This window comes from Mesoplodon bidens, assembly GCF_964165515.1.
Source record: "Mesoplodon bidens genome assembly, chromosome: 15".
NCBI lineage: Eukaryota > Metazoa > Chordata > Mammalia > Artiodactyla > Ziphiidae > Mesoplodon > Mesoplodon bidens.
This window is the reverse complement of record NC_138171.1, coordinates 86,568,061-86,591,782: the sequence shown is the minus strand read 5'-3', so window position 1 is coordinate 86,591,782 and position 23,722 is coordinate 86,568,061. Positions and strand designations below refer to the sequence as shown.

Below are 23,722 nucleotides of genomic sequence, written 5' to 3'. Positions count from 1 at the left end.
CACGCACATAAAACGGGCTACCCCTCATTTTACAGGTGGGGAAACTGAGGCAGAGAGACCAAGGGGCCTGCACACAGTTACAAAGCTGAAAGGAAGACGGGGAGGATTCAAACCTAGAGGTAGGCAACCTAAGAACCCTGGTTCTTTTCTTTTTTCCTATCCACTGTGGTAAAATATACCCAACATTCCATTTACAACTTTATCCATTTTTCAGTGTAGAGTCCAGAGGCATTAAGTACATTCACAGTGTTGTGCAACCGTCACCCACTATCCGTCTTCCCAAGCCGAAACTCTGTCCCCATTAAATCCTAACTCCCATTCCCCCTCCGCCAGCAGCCACTGCGTTCCTTTTTAGGAAGATTAAAGCATTTACACTGAGCGGTGGCCCTCATGCTCGGCAAAAAACAAAATACAAACACCGAATACCTTCCGGAGGGAGCAAAGCCAAGCCAGAGTCGCTGCGCCCCTGCGGCTCAGGTACTGCGGCACCTGTGAGCGCGGGCCACGCGGGCCACGCCTTCCCGCCCTGCCCCCGTGGCTGGTCACACGCCTCTCCACGCGACCGCGGCTGGCCCCGCCCCCTCCGCCCCCGTGACCGGCACGCTCGCGCGTCTCGGGGCGGAAGCCCGCGCGGGCCGAACCACCGTGACCATCAGAATGGGGAAAGGCGGAATTACAGCCGCCGCGGTGAGCTTGGGCGTAAGTGATTAAAGCAACTCTCATTCATTTTTGTATTGCGCCAGGCAGTCGTCCCTCTAGTAGCCTTAGCCTCCTCCGGCTCTCCAGGAATTCCGTTTGTGTTTTGGAATCGCCCATTCTTTTGCCCAGTCAGTAGAGGAGTCTAAAAGCCGACATGTGGAGGGGGAACTTAGTAACGTAAGTTGAAATATTTGGTGAAAGGCTAAGATACCCTAACCAAAATAGTTTGTTGAACTTACAGTTTCCTCTAGTATCAATTTTTAAGTAAATGATATTTTCACGCACTTCCGTGTACTGAGATGATTTCTGGTACCTCCCTACGGCTTCACAAATAGTTTATTCCTTTACCGCGGGGCCCGACGGGAAAAGGAAGGGAGCGGCTGCCATGTTGGAGGAACCATCTGTTACTTTAGATAGGGTGGCCTAGTTCCTAAACAGTTTGTAGATTGATCGAAGCAAGTGCGGTGATTAGAGTGGAGCACGCACTTGTCACAGGGGCGCTGTCGGAATCGCTGGTGGGCACATTTCTGCCCTGTGAGCATTTCTGGGCGCGCGGGGCTGCAGCAAGGCGCGGGCGCCCCCCTATCCCTTTGGGCGCCCCGCCGCACGCACATGGCCCGGCTGTAGGCGCGCGGTGCGGCCCGGGAGAGTCGGAAGCGCGGCGAGGCCCGGCGAGGCGGTAGCGAAGGGCCATGCAGGACGCGGAGAACGTGGCGGCGCCAGAGGCGGCCGAGCAGCGGGCCGAGACCGGGCAGCAGCAGCCGACCGCCGAGCCGCCGCCGGGGGAGGAGCCGGCGCGGCCCGGCGCGCAGGAGGCGTCGGACGGCGAGGACGAGGAGGCTGGGCCGGGGCCTGATATGCCGGCCGAGCCTGCGGCGGACGGGGAGGAGAAGGCCGACTCGACCCACGGCGTGTCCCCTCCGCCACCCGAGGATCCCCCCACCCCGGCCGCGGGCGAGGCCCCGGCGGGGCAGGCGCGGGACGCTGCGTCCGAGACCGGGTCCGAGGGATCGGGCGGGGAGCCGGGAGGCGCGGCGGAGAACGGCGGCGCGGACGAGCCCTCCTTCAGCGACCCCGAGGACTTTGTGGAGGACGTGAGCGAGGAAGGTGAGGTGGCGGGGCCGGTCTGCGCCGAAGTTCCCGATCCTCGAACGCGGGAGAGGTGCTTGCTCTCTGCCTGTCGCCCCCACGTAGGGAAGGTTTCCGTGAGCGCCTGGATCTTGTGTTCTCCAAAACAAGAGGAGGGCAGGGTGGAGACAACTTGGGGAACCAGCCACTGGCACTGCAGCCTGGACGGCGTGCACGCGGGAGCCGTGGTCGAGTGTGCAGCGGTGTGGCCATTAGGGTCGAGCCGAGCTGGACACTCCATGTGCTGCACGGTCTCGGGTGACAGTTCTTCGTCTGCAATCTGGGTGCCCCGAGTGACCCGCCAGACTTGTCAGAGGCCTGAGGCTGACTCGGTGCCGACTCCTTAGGGGTGGATGGACGCTGTCCCTCGGGAGTGGGGAGAACAGGCTGGCCAAGCTGGGTTCCTTTGCCCCCGCTGTCCCACAGCAGCGTCTACCCCCAGAGAGTTCCTTAGGAAGACAGTTTGAGGCCGGCTCTGCCCGTTTCCTGTTTGCGTCTCTCTTTTCCTAAGACTGTAGGCATACCATCATCCTTCTGTTGGCAAATAATTTTCTCGAGTTGTAGGATTGATTATCGCTTACTTTATCTTACTTTGCCTTACTTTTTGCCTTGGTTCGACTTACATGCATTATTTCTGCTTTTTGCCTGAGAGAGCCTGTCTCCTAAGGTGACTTCTGATGATGGCTGATCTCATTTGTTTTTATGTTTCTTTTTAGCCATTTTTCCAGGCTGGGAGCACATAAGTGGATTCCTCTGCATATTGACCACCTTATAATAAAATGGGGGAAATGAATTAGACACCATAGAGGTAGCCAACTATACAACAGGAAAATAAGATGTTACCACTTAAAGTTAGTTTTTTTGGAGATGTGTCTGATCACTCTGAGAATGAGTCAGAATGATAAAGGATATCACATAAAATGAAAAAGAAGGTTTAAAGAACCAACACAGAGTTGTTTGTCTTTGAAAGATAATTTTATTTATTTTTAAAATTTTTATCAAATACTTTTGGTTTTTTTTCCTTCCAGTTTTACTGAGGTGTAATTGGTGTACAGCACTGTATAAGTTTGAAGTGTACTGCATAATGATTTGACTTATTTGAAACATAATTTTAAAGGGCTACCTGTTTTCGTCACTGTTGTCTTATACTTTATTTCATGAGACAAAAAACATTTCAGCATGGAAAGCAGGAAAGGCTCCACAAGCTAGTGAGGACTTGGGAGCCACTGATCCAGTCAAAGTCCTTCACCTGTAAGAAAATGTGTTCCTTGTGGAGTAGGTTGCTGGGAATTGACAGAGAGGTTGTGTTTCTGGGCTCACCGTGCCCTTTCCCCTACCCCGCAGCCTAGACCAGTGTTCTTCTTACCACACCAATTTATCTTCTATTTTAAAATTTGAGTTTTGATTTTAAAGCGTATTTTGAGCCTTTAGGTATTTATTCACAACTGATTTTTTTTTTAAGCATTATTTGAGCACACCTAATTTACACAAGATTTCTAGTATGTGACTTCTGATGTGTGACAGGGGATACTGACATTAGCACAGGCCATCCAGGCTAGGTGACTGCTGGGAGGGCCTTTGGAAGCCCTTGTGATCCTGATATTTTGCCAGAGTGACCTGTGAGGCTCCTGGTCCTAAAGAACAAAAACTGAGCAAGCTGTCAGTTTTCTTGAGGCTAGTAGCTCACATATGTTTTCTGGTACATGAGAACTGCCCTGTAGGGTCAGAAAGTGATGCTCAAGATGCTGGTTCTTTTGAAAAGGGCCTGAGTCTCATGATGAGCCCTCTCGTAGGTGCCACAGCCCCAGTGCCGATGTCTTGCCTCCTTCCTCTTTGAGACAGGTGAACTCTCACACAGTTGCATCTTTTTTTTTTTAATTAATTTATTTTATTTTTGGCTGCGTTGGGTCTTCGTTGCTGCGTGCGGGCTTTCTCTAGTTTGGCGAGCGGGGGCTGCTCTTCGTTGCAGTGCGCGGGCTTCTCATTGCGGTGGCTCCTCTTGTTGCGGAGCACGGGCTCTAGGTGCACAGGCTTCAGTAGTTGTGGCACGCGGGCTCAGTAGTTGTGGCTCACGGGTTCTAGAGCGCAGGCTCAGTAGTTGTGGTGCACAGGCTTAGTGGCTCCGCGGCATGTGGGATCTTCCCAGACTAGGGCTCGAACCTGTGTCCCCTGCATTGTCAGGTGGATTCTCAACCTCTGCGCCACCAGGGAAGCCTGCTCAGTTGCACCTTAATCAGTTTAATTTTTCAACTGCCTTTGGTGCTTAGCCAAGCAAATATGTGATAATGGTTTTAACTAAGTGTCTTCTTTGCTACTTAGTCTTGAGAACTGTTTCTTTCTTTATTCCCTGTAGTCAGAGTGGGAACCTGACGTGTGGGCTGGTAATGATGAAGGAAATGTGTTTCTTGTGTAGTTACTATGCTTATTCCCTTAAGTGTGTGTGGGTGGGTTCTTATAAACCAGATACAGTTTGTATAAAAGCTGAGCTTTTTATGTTTGTAAATTTGGATCAGGCTTAACAGGCCTTGTAATTGTTTGGTAAGTCAGCTTTAAAAGTAACCCAAGGATTTGACATCAGTCTCTGTAGGGAAGATGCAATGACCTTATCTGCCTCTTTTCTTCTTTTTCCTTTTTGCTTGGCTTCAATTTAACACACAAGTGAAGAAAATTCATCTTAAGTTTTGAAAATGAAATACAACAAAGAATATTTTCTGACATGTGTCCTATATAGCATGTTGAAATACTTGAGTATAGTGCAGAAATTAGAGTGATAATTAGGTTCCAGAACACATAGATATCTGAGTAACAAGCCATTGTTCTTCAGCTGTTGTTTAAAAATTACCTTGTACACTCATTTTGCCTGTACAGACAGTCCCCAAGTTGTGATGGTTTGAATTACAATGTATGTAAGTGGGTTTATCAGGAAGTAACCCCATTGTAAATCAGGAAGGTCTGTATTACCAGTGTATGTAGTTTCGTGTGATGAGTATGCTTTCATGGCAGCCTTAAAGATGGCTTTCTGTTCTTGCTCCAAACACGGAGCCTTGTAACCTTATAGCTTTCTAGACAAGCTGGCTAACTAATTGGGATTAGGATTCGTACAGAATTTGTGTTAAAAAGAGGAGGATTTGCTTTTTTCCATCTGATACTCCATTTGCCCTCCGAGAGCCCATCTGCAGCAGCCAGTCCAGCATGTCTGTTGGTGCTGGGGCGTTAGGGTCAAAAGGACTCCAAGCCTGAGACAGGCCTCGGATAAGATTGCAGCGGGCAGCCCCCAGATGACATTGAATCGCCCGGAAAACAGTAGGCCTCCAGTTGGCTTCCCAGACCTGTTTGCACTGATTCCTCTGTGTTTCTTTTTTTTTTTTTTTTTTTTTTGCGGTATGTGGGCCTCTCACTGTTGTGGCCTCTCCCGTTGCGGAGCACAGGCTCCGGACGCACAGGCCCAGCGGCCATGGCTCACGGGCCCAGCCGCTCCGCGGCATGTGGGATCCTCCCGGACCGGGGCACGAACCCGTGTCCCCTGCATCGGCAGGCGGACTCTCAACCACTGCGCCACCAGGGAAGCCCCCCTCTGTGTTTCTTTTTCCTAGTTCGTTTTACACCTATCTTTTCTTCTTTTTGTGTTACTCTTGCTGACCATTTTATGGAAATGAAGCAATTCTGAGAAGTTTGAACACTTAAGATTTGGGTTCTTTGATCTTAATTTTAAAAGCGGGTGGCATGGACATAATAGGTTTTGAGCTTTGGCCTGAAGTTATGAGAATAAGGTGATGTTGTTTATTGTGTTCCAAGCACTTTTCTAAGCATTTACAATTTAATGTCTAAGTGGCTGGCGTCTCCCAGTGGTACTGTGAGGTATTTCGTCGAACTGGAGACACCATCGTCTGTAAGATGCATCACTGTTTGCTCGCTTTCATGAGCTTCTCTAGCCTGTAGTCACCTGGTTGAAGTGCCAGTCTCAGTCCCGTGTTGTTTGCAAACGAGGCTGTTTTACGTAAAGAATGTAGGGTGATGAGTTTGTTCTGTTGTAAACTGAAGACAGTGCCTGGTGATCTTGACTGTCAGTGGGAGTGTAAAGAGTTACAATGTTTCTAATTCTTTCAAGTTTAAATTTTGAGTTAAGCCAGGGCTCTGATTTCTTTTGCTCACATTGAAAGCATTTAGATGATTCACTTTGCTTTTTGGAAACTTGTTCAGTGTGCTAACCTAGTGCATTAACTTGGTCAAAAAAAGTCATTCGACAAATCTTTCACTTGTACAGAATTACTGGGAGATATACTCAAAGATCGGCCACAGGAAGCAGATGGAATCGATTCCGTGATTGTGGTCGACAATGTTCCTCAAGTGGGACCTGACCGTCTGGAGAAACTCAAAAACGTCATCCATAAGATCTTTTCCAAGTTTGGGAAAATCACAAATGATTTTTATCCAGAGGAGGATGGAAGGACAAAAGGGTGAGTCATGTTCTCCAGCACGGAAGTGTCACTTGTGTTTTCTTGGTAGCTGACAGACACCGTGAAGATGGTCGTGTGCTCAGGAGCTCACTGTGAATGCGGGAGCATGGCCTCACTTTGGCCACATTTATCCAGGCCGCCCACTGCTCTGTGGAGCAGTGATTTAGTCCTTGGGGTCACTGGAGGGAGGGAGAAGGAGATGCAGTGTGGTTCTTGAATTAGGTATTGTAAGGTGGCTGCTATGCTTTTAAGAAATCAGACCTTGATCTCTTCGTCATTGAACAGTTATTGACACAATATACATCCTGGGTAAAGGGACCAACAGATCTGAAAGTTGGGGAGATTTCAGGAAATTTTGACATGGTATTTTATTGATTCTAAGATGTGCTTTTTTCCCACAGTTATCATCTCTGAAATGGAGATACTTCTTAGAATCTAGGGGACATTGTGTCATTCCGTAGTAACTTTTTTGTGGCATCACCTAAAATATTGTGTCTTTTGTTTATTTTAAATTTTATCTATTTCTTTATTTATCTTTGGCTGCGTTGGGTCTTCGTTGCTGCGCGCGGGCTTTCTCTAGTTGCAGTGAGCAGGGGCTACTCTTCGTTGCAGTGCACGGGCTTCTTATTGCGGTGGCTTCTCTTGTTGAATAGCACGGGCTCTAGGCACGTGGGCTCAGGAGTTGTGGCTCATGGGCTCTAGAGCGCAGTCTCAGTAGTTGTGGCGCATGGGCTTAGCTGCTCCACGGCATGTGAGATCTTCCCGGACCAGGGCTCGAACCCATGTCCTCTGCATTGGCAGGCGGATTCTTAACCAATGCACCACCAGGGAAGTCCCTGTATCTTTTAAAAATGGTAGCATGAGGTATGTGTCTTGCAGTTTGCTTTTTAAGTTCAATATTAGGCTTTTTGTGTTGGTAAGTGTAATTCTAGTTCCTTCCTTGTAAATGCTCTGTGCTCTGTCATGTCATATGACAGTTTGTCTGCCTTCCTGTTCATGGACAGTGTGTGGAACAGCCGAGTGCCTCTCCTCTTCTGAGCACAAGGGAGGGTTTGGGCTGCATGAAGTGTCCCTCTTCAGTGCCACTGGCCAATCCCAGAGTATGCCTGAGGGTCGTTACCAGTTTACACTCGACCAGCAGCGATGAAAGTTCTGTTTGTTGCTCCACAAACTTGTCAGACTTTCACCATTAAAATTTCATAAAAATATCAGCCTCTGGGTACAAGCAAAATTGTCTTTTATGGGACAGGAATGAGAAGGTGGTATAAACTTAATTTTTTTTAATTTCAAATTTTGGAAACTACCTAGAATAGTTTTAATTTCTTAAGAAATTATCACATGCAGGCAGTGCTTCATACTTTTTCTATTTTAGGAACTAGGTGGAAGGATAACCTTTTGTTAAGCAGTTGCTTGTGTTATTTTTGTTATGATGAAACATCCTCTGAGAGCCTTTGTAATTTTGCCTGTAATACATAGTATTAGACTACCCATGTTTTTTAAACAGTGTTGTTGAAAGGTACTTGACACAGTAAATTTGGAGAGTCCTAAAGTGTACAATTTCATAAGTTTTGGTGTATGTAGACACCCATAAAACCATTACCAAAGTCAAGGTAATGAACATTTTGGTTAATTGGCTTTTCTGTAATTTCTGATCGTGTACTTAGAGACTTTGAATCTTTGCTAGGATTTTGTCCAGGTTTAGAACTGTTCTGCTAGGGATCTGACTGCCTCCGGGACACGGCAGGAAGACAGGTCTTGGATACTCACGGTGGATACGAGCCCTGTGGCGGTCTGGGTGTGTTGAGCGTGCCCTGCCTGATCTTCAAGTCTGCACTTGTGCAAGTTGGCCTCTTTCTCAATTCAGGTATATTTTCCTGGAATATGCATCCCCTGCCCACGCTTTGGATGCTGTGAAAAATGCCGACGGCTACAAGCTCGACAAGCAGCACACATTCAGAGTCAACCTCTTCACCGATTTTGACAAGTGAGTTCCGACTCAGCCCAGGAGAGCCTGGGCATTTTCCTGGGTGTGCATGGCCCGCCGTCTCTGCCCCGGGGGGCAGTGGCTGCTGGCGGCCTGTTAGGTAGCCGCATTCCCCCAGCAGACCACTGCAGGGCCCTGTCACACCCCTGGCCACCAGCATCCCCTCACCGGTTATGACCCACCAAAGCCTTGTCCTTTCCCTCTGCGCGGGGGGGGGGGGGCAGGGGGGCAGTACTGCCTGGGGTTGAGAACCACTCAGCCTTGTGGTAATCAGCATCGTGTTGCTCCTCTTCCAGGTACATGACTATCAGTGATGAATGGGATATTCCGGAGAAACAACCTTTCAAAGACCTGGTATGTTGTATAAAATCTGTACGTAATTGGAAGAAATGGTGGCTAGTCTCTGGGCTTGAAGTGATGTATTCCTCAGGAGTTAAAGCTGCGGACTGAACTGGTCAAACCTCTTAAGAGCAACAGTTATGAATAAGTATTCTCTGGTTAAAATTAATGAAATGTATTATATCCCTTGCCTTTGGTTCTGTGTCTAGGGAAACTTACGTTATTGGCTTGAAGAGGCAGAATGCAGAGATCAGTACAGCGTGATATTTGAGAGTGGAGACCGCACTTCCATATTCTGGAATGACGTGAAGGATCCGGTCTCCATTGAAGAGAGAGCGGTGGGTATTTGCTGCCGTGTGGGGACTTACCTCGTGTTTCCTTGATGAAGAGGAGCTTGGTGGGAATTCCCTGGCGGTCCAGTGGTTAGGACTCGCGCTTTCACTGCCAAGGGCCCGAGTTGGATCCCTGGTCAGGGAACTAAGATCCCAAAAGCCGCACTGCAAAAGAAAAGAGGAGCTTGGTATAAGAGCAGGTGGAGTGTCCCGTGCTTTGAGGTTACGCCTCTGAGAACAACTTTTATTCTTCCAGCTTTGAAAGGCGCCCTAAGAAGTGGATAGGCTTCTTGTGTTTTTAGCTAAAAGCTTGAGGAGTATATTTGTTGTAGACTTTGGACTCTTTGTGTTCGGCTTTTTGTTGTGTTAACATCGGCACTGATTTTTTCCACAGAGATGGACAGAGACGTATGTGCGTTGGTCTCCTAAGGGCACCTACCTGGCGACCTTTCATCAGCGAGGCATTGCTCTTTGGGGGGGAGAGAAATTCAAACAAATTCAGAGATTCAGCCACCAAGGGGTTCAGCTTATCGACTTCTCACCTTGTGAAAGGTAAGCTGTTCGAAAACTTCAAATGGAGTCATGCCAGCCTTCTATGGATAATTTTTTAAAGCTTAATTTTGCAGTAATTTTAAAGTTAAAATAGAAACATTATAGGAAGAGTCCAAAGGACTCCTGTGTGCTCTTTACCGTGATTCTCCAGTTAATATTTTGTTGCATTTGCTTTATTGTTTCCTTTCTCCACACATATGCATAAACTACATCATCTTGCATAAGGGACTTGAGTATCTGCTGACTTTGGTATCGACCGCGGGGGGGCCTGGAACCAGTCCTCTGTGGATACTGCATGTGACCATCTGTTCTCTTTACCTTGTTGTCTTAATTGAAATCCAAGGAAGAGAAAGTATGAATTCCACATCTCTCATTCCGCTCGTGCACGCAGCCAACTTTTGTTTGTAATCTGTTGGATCATTCCTTGTCCTGATTTTATCAGGGAAACATTTTTTTTTTTTAACGCCTTTATTGGAGTATAATTGCTTTACTCAGGGAAACATTTTGAGGTGACCCTTGGAGCACCCTGGTGCCGAGCGGGACTGAGTGGTCTGTGCCACAGTGGTTCTGCTCCGTGTTTCGAGTGGGGTGTCCAGGCGGGAGGACATGGTCAGGGGAGCCTGGAGTTTGGAGAAGGTGCTGCTTACACGGGTATTGGCTGCTGTTCTGGCAGCCTCGCTTGTGCCTGGAGTCGCCTTCTGGAGCAGAAGCTCGGCCACGTCCACTGCAGCGTGGACAGGTCCTCGCCACACCCACACAACTGCGACCTTCACGTGAGAGGAGGTGGAAGCGTGCAGGAGATGAGTAGGTGTCTCCTCTGTTGCAGGTACCTGGTGACTTTTAGCCCCCTGATGGACACTCAGGATGACCCTCAGGCCATCATCATCTGGGACATCCTTACCGGGCAGAAGAAGAGAGGTTTTCACTGTGAAAGCTCAGCCCATTGGCCTATTTTTAAGTAAGTGGACCCATGGTAGCCAGTGGTGCCCTCTTTGTGGCCTTTTCTTCATCGATGAGTCTGGCACTTTTCTTCTTTGTAGGTGGAGCCATGATGGTAAATTCTTTGCCAGAATGACACTCGATACTCTCAGTATCTATGAAACTCCTGTAAGTGATTTATTTGATTATCTGAACGTGAGCTGCCCCGTCAGTTGCTTGTCAGCTCCAGTAGCTGCTGGAGGATGCAGTGCTTTCCCTTAATTTGTGGTGCAGCCAGAAGGGAAAGAGACTACTTCTGTGCCTTTCAGTTGCTCGGGTCCTGGATTTGGGTCTTTAATCTGCCAGCCCCCGCGTCTGCTGCTGCAGGGGGTTAAGGATGGGAGTTGGTGAAATGGGCTCTGGAAATGCGTACTTTGCTGCTATGGGTGAATTGTTCCATTGTGGATCTGTCACCCTCTGCTTACACTGCTCCCTCGGCAAGCTCACATTGTAAAAGACTGTATGTACCACTGAGACATTGGCATGGTTTAACTCCACTGTAACCTTGTTTTTCCACAGTCTATGGGTCTTTTGGATAAGAAGAGCTTGAAGATCTCTGGCATAAAGTAAGCGAATCTCTTAGCATGTGGTTTTTGCCTCCCTCCTGTAGCACTTGGCTCCTACACAGTTGGAGAAAATGCTGGTGCTTGTCACCCTAGCACCAGGGTGTCACAGCAGGCTGTGCCTGCCACCGCGCACTGTGTGTTAGTGGCCCCCGTCAGCATTCCCCGTTCCTGCACGTAGGGGCATCTTGAGGGTCTGTTTCCTTTCGTGTTTCTGCCTTGGAACCAGAGACTTGGGGGCGCAGTCTTTGAGGAAGAGGGGTCTCCACTTAGTTGAAAGTCTCTGTGTCTCTCTGGTGGTCTGTGCCATGGGGTTTGCGTGGCCTCAGTGAACTGCAGCTGGTTTTCTCTGTCAATGAGGAGGCACGTTTTTATTTACCTGAAATCTCTGGGGGCAGTGAAGTATCAGCAGTGCAAGGACATTCACGCTTATTATTTTTATGTTTACATTGTTGGACAAAACAATGGCTTATAATTAAAACTGGTAATTAATTCTCAGTAAAAATGCAAAAGTGAAGGTACTCTTCACAGATAGGAATTCATGGATTGTTCGTTACAGCACTTTTTAGGGTAATTTTTGCAGTAGAGAGAATTGCCCTAATTCTTCTTTAATCCTCTTATATTTTTTGATTTGGGGTTTTCCCCCTTTAGCCCCTTAATGAATCTTCAGAAATCAGGTAGCTGGGTGCATCAGCCTAAAGTTTATTTTACTTGCCTTGTGGTTAAGAGTTTGAGTGGGGTTTCAGAGCTTGGGGATTGAATCTTGTGACCCCTGTGCAACAGTGGGTGGTATTATCAGCACCTCTCCCTCTCCTCGATGGCACAGTGTGTCTAGCAAAGCCCCCGAGTTGTTCTGGGGACGGAGCCCACGGTAGTGAGCGCTGGCTGCTACTAGTGTTCTTGGGGTACATGCGCCACCGCTGAGCTTTTACACAGAGAATGAGGTCTCTTGTTCTCTGCTCTTATCATTTCTTAGCCAGTCCTTGTAAGCATTTCATTTTCTTTGTTCTGCAGAGACTTCTCCTGGTCTCCCGGTGGTAACATAATAGCCTTTTGGGTGCCTGAAGATAAGGATATTCCAGCCAGGGTAACCCTGATGCAGCTTCCTACCAGACAAGAGATCAGAGTTAGGAATCTATTTAATGTTGTGGATTGCAAGCTACATTGGCAGAAAAATGGAGATTACTTGTGTGTTAAAGTAGATAGGACTCCAAAAGGTACCCAGGTAAGTGGATGCCAGTGGGCAGGGGGCAGGGGTCATTCCTTCTACAGCTCAGTTCTGTTCTGGGGGTGTTAATGGATTTTTTGGTTCAAACTCATGACTTATTTTCACACCCACTTGACACCGAAAGTTAGCTGTTGTGTCATAGCTAGAGGTGTCATATTCCAGCTGAGGAGTGTAATGTTTTTCTATAAAACTTTGAGTGGGTGATAACATTCATGTAGTCTAGAGTTTACGTAGGTTAGCGTTCACAGGAGAACACAGGGAAATCTCTAGGCACCCACCTTCCTTCTCTGAAGGAGTTAAAATGAGTAGGTTGTTTTCTTTTAAACACAGGGTAGCATGCTTGACACAGTTCTGCATCCAGACTTTCTGTTGGTTTGCATCAGTTAATATTTAACTTATCCAAAAAATTGCGTGATTTTTTCCTTCTAATGGAAATATTCCTCTTCCTTTTACCAAAAAAAAAAAAGTTCTCTTAACTGTACAGTTACTGGACTTTATTGCATTCACACAGTTGTACAAGTTACTGCTGTCTTAATTCCAGAACATTTCCATCACCCCCAAAAGGAACTCCACACCCATCAGCAGTCACCGCCATTCCTGACATCCTCTAATCTGCTTTCTTGCTTCCTGTCTCTCTGGGTTTCCCTATTTTGGACATTTCATATGAATGGAGTCATACACTCTATGGCCTTTTGTATCTGGCTTCCTTCACTGAACATTTGTTCAAGGCTCATCCAGGTTGTACCATGTACCCGTCCCTCATTGTATTTGTGGCTGAGCAGCGTTCATTGAATTGTATCATGTTTGTCCATTTAGCTGTTGATGGACACTTGGGTAGTTTCCACCATTTGGCTGTTGTGAATAACACAGCACCCACTTTTTACATGAGTGCATCTTGAAACGCGCTGCAGGATGTTCTGCTGTTTTGAAATAGTTGGATCAGTCCTAGTCAGTGGACCTTTATGGCACTACAGCTGCAATGTGTATTCTTGGACCTATCTGTGCTTGAGATGACCTTTAGGGCAGGTCTTGAACAGAATCTGGGTTGGGGGCAGTGGGATCCATTTGTTCTCCAGAGACTGTACCAGTTTCTACCTCCGTCAGCTTTTTTTTTTTTTTTTAAATAAATTAATTTATTTAGGCTGCGTTGGGTCTTCATTGCTGCGCACAGGCTTTCTCTAGTTGTGGTGAGCGGGGGCTACTCTTCATTGCAGTGCGCGGGCTTCTCATTGCGGTGGCTTCTCTTGTTGCGGAGCATAGGCTCTAGACATGTGGGCTTTCGTAGTTGCGGCACACAGGCTCAGTAGTTGTGGCTCACGGGTTCCAGAGCACAGGCTCAGTAGTTGTGGCGCACGGGCTTAGTTGCTCCGCGGCATGTGGGATCTTTCCTGACCAGGGCTCGAACCTGTGTCCCCTGCATTGGCAGGCGGATTCTTAACCACTGTGCCACCAGGGAAGTCCCCCTCCGTCAGCTTTTGAGAATTCTTGTTTCATCATTTTAATCACTACGGATATTCATACGTCTTTGCCAGGTGTCTATGTCCAATCTTTCATTAACTTCTTAAGTTGTCCTTTGTGTCTTCCTCATGCTTTCCGTTTCCAGAATGTTACCCCTCTCCTTTTCTTTTTTTTTACACAGGGTGTTGTCACAAATTTTGAAATTTTCCGAATGAGAGAAAAGCAGGTGCCCGTCGATGTGGTCGAAATGAAAGGCAAGTCCCATCGTCATCGTCCTGTGGCTGAGTTCACCCGTGTGCTCTCACGCGTACCCTTAAAGCTTCTGTGTGGATTCACGGCCCGGGTAGAATGGCCGAGGCTCGGAACCCTAATTCACAGTGAACGGCACCTGGCTCTGGGTTACAAAGCATGCGTGTGTTTAGGGTGTTCTTTGTCCTTTCCAACTTCCGTCTCTTAGCTTCTCCAGTTGCCAAGTGAAGTGATGCCTCCTGTTTTTCCACACCACGCGATCTGCTTATATGGCAGAGGAACAGGGGTTCTCACCATTCTCCACACTTGGGAGAGCGTGTGAAGGGCAGGCTTCCATCACATGCCCGGTGACAGCAGCCGGAGGACATGGGCTCTTATGTGTGGAAGTTCTCAGTTTAATAGAGGTGTTTTGTCTTTTTGGTGGTTTCTTTGGACTCACGGAAACTTCAGATGCTATGTTTCTGTCTTCAGGTGGAAAATTTAGCCTGTATTTTCTGTTTTGCTGGGGAGAGGAGGAGGGGAAGGGGGTGAAGTGGCCGTGCTGCCTGGGTAGAGGCGCGTGAGCCCTTGCGTCCGGGGCCGCTGCGAGGAGGGTGAGGAGGGTTCGTCCACAGGCTTCACTGCACCTGGCCTGCCGCTCCCCGCCGCTGCGGCAGGACGTGATGGGGGACGCAAGGTGGTGTCCCTGCTGGCCGGGCGGCTCCACACAGCTGCAGCGTGCTGCCTTTGCTTCTGTGCTGCTCTCTGGTCCTTTGAATGAATTTAAGAATTTGGGGCATTTCTCTGGTTGAATATTAACTGGTTAGGAATGTTCTGTTCCTAAGTGACCAAAAGGAGCTCACCCTTCTTCCGGTCTTAGAAACCATCATAGCCTTCGCCTGGGAGCCGAACGGGAGTAAGTTCGCTGTGCTGCACGGGGAGGCTCCTCGGATATCGGTGTCTTTCTACCACGTGAAGAGCAACGGCAAGATCGAGCTCATCAGTAAGTAGGCGGCTCGCGCCCCGGCTCTCGGGACGGAGCTCGGTCGTTGCTCCGCGGAGGGCGCTCGGCGGGACAGGCACGGAGGTCACGTGGGCTGGTGGCGGTGCTGACGGCCCCCGAGGGAGTCAGTGCAAAGGATGGGCCTTCTCCGCGCCCCCGCGGGGCCCTGTACCTTGCTGTTCCGAAGTCCTGCCCGCTCTGGGCCTGGGGTCACATGCCCGCCCTCAGTCTGCTCCGCCTGGAAGCCCTGTCCCCCCAGGACAGGCTCCTGGCCCAGCCTGGACGCCACCGGGGCCCCCACTCCTCGCTCTCCTGTCCTGTGGCCTTAGTGCCGAGCACGAGGCGGGTCCTCGTTCGCTGCTTCAGCGTCTCTCTCTGTGAGGACTGAGGTGGGAGACCCCTTGCACCCGCCTCCAGGGGAGGCGCCCTCAGGCTGTGCTCGCCCCACGCTCCCCGAAGCTCACCCAGGGCTTCTTGCCACAAAGGCAGGGGGGTCGTCCCGGTACCTGACAGGGACTGCTGTGCCCTGGGAAGAGCTCTTCCCGAGATGTTTCTGTAAGAAATCAGGCTCACTTCCTGAAGTTGAGCAGTATTTGTGGTAGAATCATTGCGTGGTGTTACCAGTTGGCTGCCTGTCACAAAATTGGCTGTGTTATTAATTCCCTTCGTTATGAAAGGGAGATGGGGCAGCTGAAGCCGTCACGGTCCCCCGTTACCAAGTAGGTCATAGAAGAGCGGGTACACGAGCGCCGCTGCCTTCCGAGTGCCCCGCTCCCCCGCCCCCCGTGAAGGGTCCGTGTTGGGGTCGCTGCGCGCACGCCCGGCCTCCTCCCTCGTGGTGGGGGCTGTAGAGCACACCTGCCAACGGCGTTCTCTCTCCTTTGTCTTGGTCCTGCCGCCCCCGCCCAGGGTGACTGCCTCGCCAGCCTGTCCCCCCTCCGCGCCCTGCTCCTCCCTCCTGAGTGAAGAGACCCCCAGGGCGAGGACCTGGCCCTAGCCCTTCAGGAAGTGAGTGGCTTGGAGAGATGACGGAGTTAGTTTCTGTTAGTTAAAAAGGTGTGTGAGTCACTAGAAGAGTGGAGTTTTAGGCTTTTTGGGTCGCACATCTCTTTGAGAATCTGATGAAAACTATGGATTCCTCACCCTGGTGTTGGGTCCCTGTAATAACACTAACCGTAAGTGGAGTCTTTCGTTCAGTTACATTGTCAAGTACGTTGTTTTGAACGTAAAATGTTATTTAAGATAGTATTGCAGCTTCAGAATCCCCCCTGCCCCCTCTTTTTTTTACCTGGGTCCTAATTTGAGGTGTACTTCTGGTGATTTTCTGACCTTGTTTTCACAGGTAGCAAACAGGTGTGGTACCTCCGTAGAGCTGTGGTGTATACACCTGTGGGGGGCAGCGAGAGCCCACTGCTGGTCCTTCCGTCTCTGCTGCAGGCTGACCTCTGACACTTTCTTTCCTTTCAGAGATGTTTGATAAACAGCAGGCCAACACCATCTTCTGGAGCCCCCAAGGACAGTTCGTTGTGTTGGCTGGTCTGCGGAGGTGGGTTTCCGTCTGATGCTGTAGGCTTTGGTTGTGGGCTGTGCCGAGACCCTGGCCCCGGGCCCGCACCCTGGTTCTGAAGGTAGCGATGCTGGCTCTGCACAGATGCAGTGGACAGGTTCTCCCACAAAAGGGTCTGCCCAGTTTGGGTGAAGCGTGTGGCGTCTCCATCCTGCTCCCCAGACGCAGGCCAAGACCAGGCAGATTAAAACAGCCTGCCCGCAGGCGCTTTCACCGCGGGCCTGGAGGACAGGTCTGCGTGGTTATGCAGGACCTCTTGCTGGCGATCCCGTTACCATGTTGTAAGATCCGTGTCTCCTTGGAGGCAGGGTGTTCAGTCAGGCCGTGAGCCCATCGTGTCCTCTGGTTGGTGTGACCACGAGGACCTGGGCGTTACCCTCGCTCACTCCCCCCTTAGTTGCTGTTTTCAGCAGGACGTGTGCAGTGCCTGCCTCCGAGCCGGCAGGACACCCCGTCTCACCATAGGTGCATCTTGCTGTGGCTTTGGAGGCTTGGCCTCTGAGGGCCTTCCCTCTGAGATAATCACAGCGGACACTACGGTGCTCGTGTGCCCTGTACGTCTTCAGTCACAGCCTCCTTGCGAGGTCATCGCTGTGATTATTTCCACGTCGGTGACGAGGTGGTGGTTAGGGGACCCCAGACTCCCGAGCCTGGCCTGTACCCTCACCCTGGAGCTGGGGGTGGGCACACGCACGGCTCCTGGAGAAGGCCCACCGTGCCGTCTGTTCCCCAGCATGAACGGCGCCTTGGCCTTCGTTGACACTTCGGACTGTACGGTCATGAATATCGCGGAACACTACATGGCCTCCGACGTCGAGTGGGATCCGACCGGGCGCTATGTCATCACCTCCGTGTCCTGGTGGAGCCACAAGGTACGGGGACCCGGGGAGCCTCGGTGCCATGTGGGCTGGGCCGTGGGGGAGCGCACGGAGCGTGGCATCGCATCACCTCCCCTCCTGCGTCTCGTCCCAGCGGGCGATGCGGTTTATCCGCTTGAGCTCCCGGGCCCGGCCCAGGCTGCCCAGAGTCCCTCTCCCCAGAGCCCCGAGGGCAGGGTGGCACTGCTTGGTCTCTCTTCCTAAGTTAGAGCGCGTTTTAGTCGCTCCAGTCGGAGCCCTGGCCGCCCGCATCTGCCGCTGCAGCCAGAGGGCTTGTAGAGGGAATCAGGTGGTCCAGCTTCCTGACTCAGCACCCACCCACTGCACTGCAGGACCAAACCAGCTGCTCACCGCGCGGCTCCCCAGTGGAGGGCGGGTCTCTTCTGGTTTGCACATGTTTTCCCAGCACAGCAAGTCCCTCTTGAGGGGTTCCTGCTTCGGACCGTCAGGACTTGGTCGCCCGCCCGTCAGGTCCTCTGTGCAGCGGCCTCTGACAGCATAGCCTTTGGCTGTGTGTTGCCCGAGCGGAGGCCCCGCTGACCCCGAGCGCCCGTGCTCGCTCCCGCCTCGCGGCCTTTGCGTGCATCCCCTCCCTGGAATGTCGTTCACGTGGGCGCTGTGCTTCCTGCCATTCAGGTGTCGCCAAGCGCGCATCCGCAGAGGCTCCCCTCCCCACCTGGTCCCTGCGTCCTCTCACCCCGCTGTATGTTTTCATGGTGCTCAGCGATACGCACTCACCTTAGCCGTTGTTGCGAGTTCCTTGTCCCCTTTTCCCGCTGGCATGGAACTTTGCAAGGACAAGGGCCTTTTCTCCTGTTCTGAGCTGTGTTCCCAGCATCTAAAACTGCTCAGCCTTCAGTCAGGACTTGCTGTCTGAATTGGGCTGTGAGAAAACGTTTGCCGTTTCTGTTTTTAACTTCTTGAAAAGATGATCATCTCTGTCTTTAGCAAAAGATTTGAGGGTGTGTCAGTGGAGGTAGAAACAGGATTCTGTGATCGCAGGAGCAGGTGTGGCACCGCCAGTGAGCGGGCTTCTCGGCCTGGGGCCTCCCTGAAAGGGCATGAAGCTGTGTCTGTGCACAGGCACTTTTCTGGGGAGAGGACCCATTTCCTCTGGGTCTCAGGAGAGATCCATAGCCTGAGAAATTTGTGGAGCTCAGAATTTGTGTCCGTACAAATCACGCTCTGTAGTGTCTTGTTCACAAGTTCAGTATTCTCACACTGGTGGTAAAACTTGCCGAGGACCCTGCTTTGTCTTTACTGACTATTTTTATTGATTGAGGTATTGACAGTTGAACCAGCTGGTGCATGTTTACAGACCAATTAGGGCAATTCTGTTTAACAAAGTGATGAAGCTTTAGGAACACGGGCTTTGCAAATGTCACTGGAAACAGTGTCTTGAGTAATAATCCTTGCATTCGGATCAGGACATGTTGACCATGCCCGTGTCTAGTCTGTTCAGAGGTCACCTCAGTGAGGCCTACCCTGACACTTTACAATGCTTTTAGACGGCTGACCACGCGGTGTTAACTGTTCCCTGGGTGCTGGTCTGCAGCAGGAGTTCAGCAGAGTGTAGATTGTGGCACTGCTTCCTTTATCCAGCTGAACCGTGTTTGGTGACGTGGTTGCTTTCTGCTCTGGCACACGTGCTTTGTTAGCCCTGTTCCTAGCTGCTGCACAGGCTGCACCCTCCAGTCAGGTACATGATTTCAGGCGTCTCCCAAGTACCAACGACGTTGTTTGGCAAATTACCAGCTCTCGAATGGTTGTTGAACACGTAATGGTTAATTCTGTCACTTCTGTCCACACTAAGGATTCCGGGGCCTCTGCCTCCTGGTGTGACCTGGCGAGGGGCCGGCTCAGTGAGGCCTCTGCTCTCTTCCAGGTGGACAATGCCTACTGGCTGTGGACTTTCCAAGGCCGCCTTCTGCAGAAGAACAGCAAAGACCGCTTCTGCCAGCTGCTGTGGAGGCCTCGGCCCCCCACCCTCCTGAGCCAGGATCAGGTCAAGGTCCGGTTGTCCTCATCAGGTGTAGGGACGTGGGAGCGACTGACACTGAAAGAAGCAGCTGCTGCTTCCTGTTACCGTTAGGGTGATAACGAGTACGGGGGACCCTGTGAGGAGGCACAGAACAGCTCAAGAGCCGAAGGGAAAAGAGGCGTTTCAGAGTGGAAACTTAGATGTTCAGGTTAAGGCCACGTCGGTACCATTCCAGGGAGTTTGCACGAACTGGCGGCGGGGGGGGATGAACAAGGTGGCAGGGGCAATAAAAAGTCCTGCTGGGATTTACATAGTTACGGAGAAACACGCTGAGGTATCAGGACAGAGCTGAGGGCGCGTGTAAATCCCAGGGAAGGAGGACAGGCCGCTGACGTACGGACACTGCGTTTGAGCGCTCTCGGAGGCCGTGCCTTGCTCATCGTTGAGGAAGTCGTTCCACGTTGGCAGCTCTGAGGATTACATTTGTGGTTCTTGCTTTGAATGTGTAAATCCTGAGTGACTTGTCTTTGTTTCAGCAAATTAAAAAGGATCTGAAGAAATACTCCAAGATCTTTGAACAGAAGGACCGTTTGAGCCAATCCAAAGCCTCAAAGGTTAGCCTTGTCCCCAGGCCTGAGGGAGGTGCCAAGGACCGTCCCCTCATGGCAGAGAAGGCCAGTGCCAGGCCATGGGGACAGACTGGCGGGGGCGGCTCTGTGCCGCTGGGGCCCGACTGTGGCCCTCGGGTGGCTGGCTTTTCAGACATGGAAGGCGGGTGGTATGGGCCACGTTAGAGGCAGAAGGCGGCGAGCAAAGGTCCCACCTTTCCTGCCCCAAGAGTGTCTATATAGAGTCCTTACGTCATCCCGCCAGGTGGGCCTACTGCTGACCGTGTTTTCATTTTCACTTGGGTTGAGCAAAATTATGACAGTGATGAGAGTTGTTAGTTCTGTAAGTTCTCCGCAACTCTACCCACAGGAATTAGTGGAGAGAAGACGAACCATGATGGAAGATTTCCGAAAATACCGGAAAATGGCTCAAGAGCTCTATATGGAGCAGAAAAATGCACGGCTAGAATTGCGAGGAGGTAACTTTGTTAGCCAAAGATACACTTTTCAAAGCGTATGGTTAAAGTGTTTTTCCTTTTTTTCATCTTAATTTCCCAGAGTTTTCAGAAAACATCACGTGTTGCCTAAAGATTCTTAAAAAGAATCTTTCAAAGAAGACTGTGGCTTGCGGTATCTTAGTTCCCTGCCCAGGGATCGAACCCAGGCCCTGGCAGTGAGGGCACCGAGTCCTGAACACTGGACGCCAGGGAGTTCTCTCTTTAAAAGTATCTTAGGGCTTCCCTGGTGGCGCAGTGGTTGAGAGTCCGCCTGCCGATGCAGGGGACGCGGGTTCGTGCCCCGGTCTGGGAAGATCCCACATGCTGCGGAGCGGCTGGGCCCGTGAGCCATGGCCGCTGAGCCTGCGCATCCGGAGCCTGTGCTCCGCAACGGGAGAGGCCGCAACAGTGAGAGGCCCGCGTACCGCAAAAAAAAAAAAAAAAAAAAAAAGTATCTTAAAGGGAATCTTTAAAAGACTCTTGAAAAGAACTGAGAGTTTCTTGCCGCCTGTAGGTCAAGGCCATAGTCCTTTCTTTGCAGGGGACCTTACTGTGTTCACATTGGCCTCTTGGCGGGTGCGGGACGCGCGCACACGTGTGTGTGTGTGTGTGTGTGTGTGTTGCACAAGTTTTCGCCCCACATCTGCACACGGTGTGACACGCACCCCCGCCACCCCCTGCAGGTGTGGACACTGACGAGCTGGACAGCAACGTGGACGACTGGGAGGAGGAGACCATCGAGTTTTTTGTCACCGAAGAAATTATTCCTCTTGGAAACCAGGAGTGATCCGGGAACACTGTGGTGAGCCTTGAGACAGGGAGCACGCAGCGTCCTGTTTGCGCTTCCTTCCTGTCCTGCTCTCCGCAAGTCAGAAGGCAGCTCGTGTAAGGCGCTGAGTGAAGCCCAGTTTCCGGTACTCAGGGTTAGCCACGTCCTTGCCTGTGAGCTGTGAGGGGTCCAGTGCAGACCCTGGGTGTCCGGAGCCTTGCATCTGAGAGCTCTGGGCCTCAGGCTCCCGTAAAATCCAGCAGGTCTTGGCCATGGGTGAGAGGAGGGCCGGGGCAGGCACTGGTGGTTGATGCCTGGGGAAGAGGAGGGGGACTTTGCTGGGAGAAGGCCTCGGGGTGTCCAGCATAAAGGTGGGCCTCACCAGCCACAGCGCCTGTTCTGGTCCGTCCCTGGTTGGTCTGAGACAGGAGCCTCCAAAGCCCCATCAGGTGCAGCGGAACACAGGCTTCAATAACAGAAAAGACGTGTTGGCCCTGGACCTCAGAGCGGACGTGTGTTGGGGGGAGAGGAGGTCTGGGGCTCCGTGTGCCTCGGTGTCAGGCCGTGCTGCCTCCGCGGCAGGGAGAGCAGGGCTGGTGGCTCCCCATCCAGGCTCCTGCTGCTCATCTGCAGGCGTCGGGTCGGCGTGCTCCCTCCTGCTTCCTAAGGACGTGTGCCGCGCACTCACCACGCGTGCTCGCCTGGGGCCAGGGCCGCTGCTGACCGACTTGATGTAGTTCCCTTCTTACAGGACAGCGAGCGGACTGTGTCCCCTTGTTGCAGCGTCGCCGTGTGTTGTGCTGGAACCGAGGTCATCCTTTTGCGGAAAGCCTGCCCACTCCTGACTTTTCACCTGCGCTTTCTCTCGCCCGGGCTGTGGCCGCGCCTGGGACTCGCTGTCTCCACACGTCGCTGTGCCTTTCAGCCCCCGTCCCCAGGGTGGGGGGGGTTGCCGGCGCTGCTCTCAGTTTTCTCTCGCTGGGTTTCTAATTGCACCGAAGACTGGGCCCTGCCTCACGCGGCCAGCGCCGTCCACAGCCGCGCAGGGTCCCTCCAGGGCTCCCCGGCCGCCAGCAGGGAAGCCGCTTGGGGCGCCGGCGCATCCCCCGCCATTCAGGTTGTGACAGGTTCTCTCAACAGGCTGAACGTGGAAATAAAAGCAAACCTATATGAAAAAGCTTGTCTTTCTCCTGTCTTTGAACGTAGATAGCGGCCTTGACCTTCATGCTTCTCCCGTCTGCCACAGTAGCAGCCGCCGCTGGGCTCAGCGCGTCCCGCGCTGCGCTCGAGAGGCACAGAGGGGCCGTCAGCCTCCCTCGGGGTTTCCTTCTGCTTGGCAGCTGAGCTTTGAAAAGTGATGCGTCAGCCCAAACACAGTTTCTTCTTTTTCAATTTTTTGTTTCCTGTGCTTGTCGGTTCACCTGATGAGAAAGAACCCTTTAGCCTTTTCCTCAGTTACACAGGTTTGAAGACTTACGTTGACAGTTGTCACTTTAGCCACCAGTAGGTGGTCCTGTTTGAATATTTAACTCTTTCCCCCCCGCGGAGGAGGGGGTGAGCAGATCCAGGTAACTCAGCTCGTTTTCACCTGCAGTGTCCTGCTGCCCTCGGTGCCTTGTGAAACGGCAGCTTCTTCCACCTCTCTTTCTCTCCTGGAACCTGAAGCTTAGTTTAAAAAAGCAGCGAAGCACGGAACAGGTGCACTTGGAGCTCACAGCTGTGACCTCTGTGTACAGTGGACAGACCTAAGACGACCTTGTGGGGCAGGAGACAGGCAAATGTCTGCCCCCGCAGCTCGGCCGGCTGGTGCGAAGCAGCCCCCGACCGGCAGCGTCCCTGCTACCTGGCCTCCCGTGTGAGCCGGCACTTCATGCTCTTCCTCTCTGGGGCCTGGGCTTTCTCGACGGCCCCTCGTCCTGCCGTGTAGCTCATCCTCACGCCCCCTCGGTGTCACAGCAATTCCTGTTTCCTTTCACGTTCTTTAAACTTCACTGTGTCGAGACCTAGTTTTTTCTAATTTCATGGCACTAAGAAGGAAAAGGCACATGGTTCTATCCCATTAACAGATTTTTAACAGAGCTTTTGAAAGATTAACTTTTCACTGTTTTAAACTGGCTAGTTGTAACTTTTACATAGTTTGTGAATAAAAATTTCTTAAGCAATCGTGCTTGCTTTACCTCTCTTTTTCTGTGAACTGGGCGTCCCAGGGCCGGCCCTCTGTAGAAGAATTTCCCCACCCACCCTGGGGGGGGGGCAGAGTGTCCCCAGCTCGGGCCTCGGGGTGGGCGCTGGGCTCCTGGCCACCCACGCGGGCCTGTTCTCCATCGTGTTCAGAGCACTCAGGATGTGAGGGACCTGCCCTTGTGTCGGAACCTGGTGACACGGGCTCTCCAGCAAGTTCCTGCTGGGTCAGAGGCCTGGCCTTTGGGGGGAGTATGGATGTTAAAGGGGCGCCCCTTCCCCGGCCTCATTC

At 51.5% G+C, this 23,722-nt stretch overlaps 1 protein-coding gene across 1 annotated transcript; it reads left to right on the top strand.

Moving 5' to 3' along the window:
* Positions 1-895: 895 nt before the first annotated feature.
* Positions 896-23,412, top strand: EIF3B (eukaryotic translation initiation factor 3 subunit B). The gene is made up of 19 exons (XM_081255709.1): positions 896-1,806; positions 6,092-6,284; positions 8,149-8,268; positions 8,565-8,622; positions 8,817-8,945; positions 9,334-9,491; positions 10,318-10,449; positions 10,532-10,598; positions 10,989-11,035; positions 12,047-12,257; positions 13,900-13,972; positions 14,827-14,949; positions 16,417-16,495; positions 17,250-17,388; positions 19,280-19,405; positions 19,912-19,989; positions 20,354-20,462; positions 21,164-21,282; positions 22,001-23,412. Exons 1-18 carry the CDS (start codon positions 1,392-1,394, stop codon positions 21,265-21,267), a joined length of 2,361 nt encoding a protein of 786 aa, XP_081111835.1. The 5' UTR covers positions 896-1,391; the 3' UTR covers positions 21,268-21,282; positions 22,001-23,412.
* The last annotated feature ends 310 nt before the right edge of the window (positions 23,413-23,722 follow it).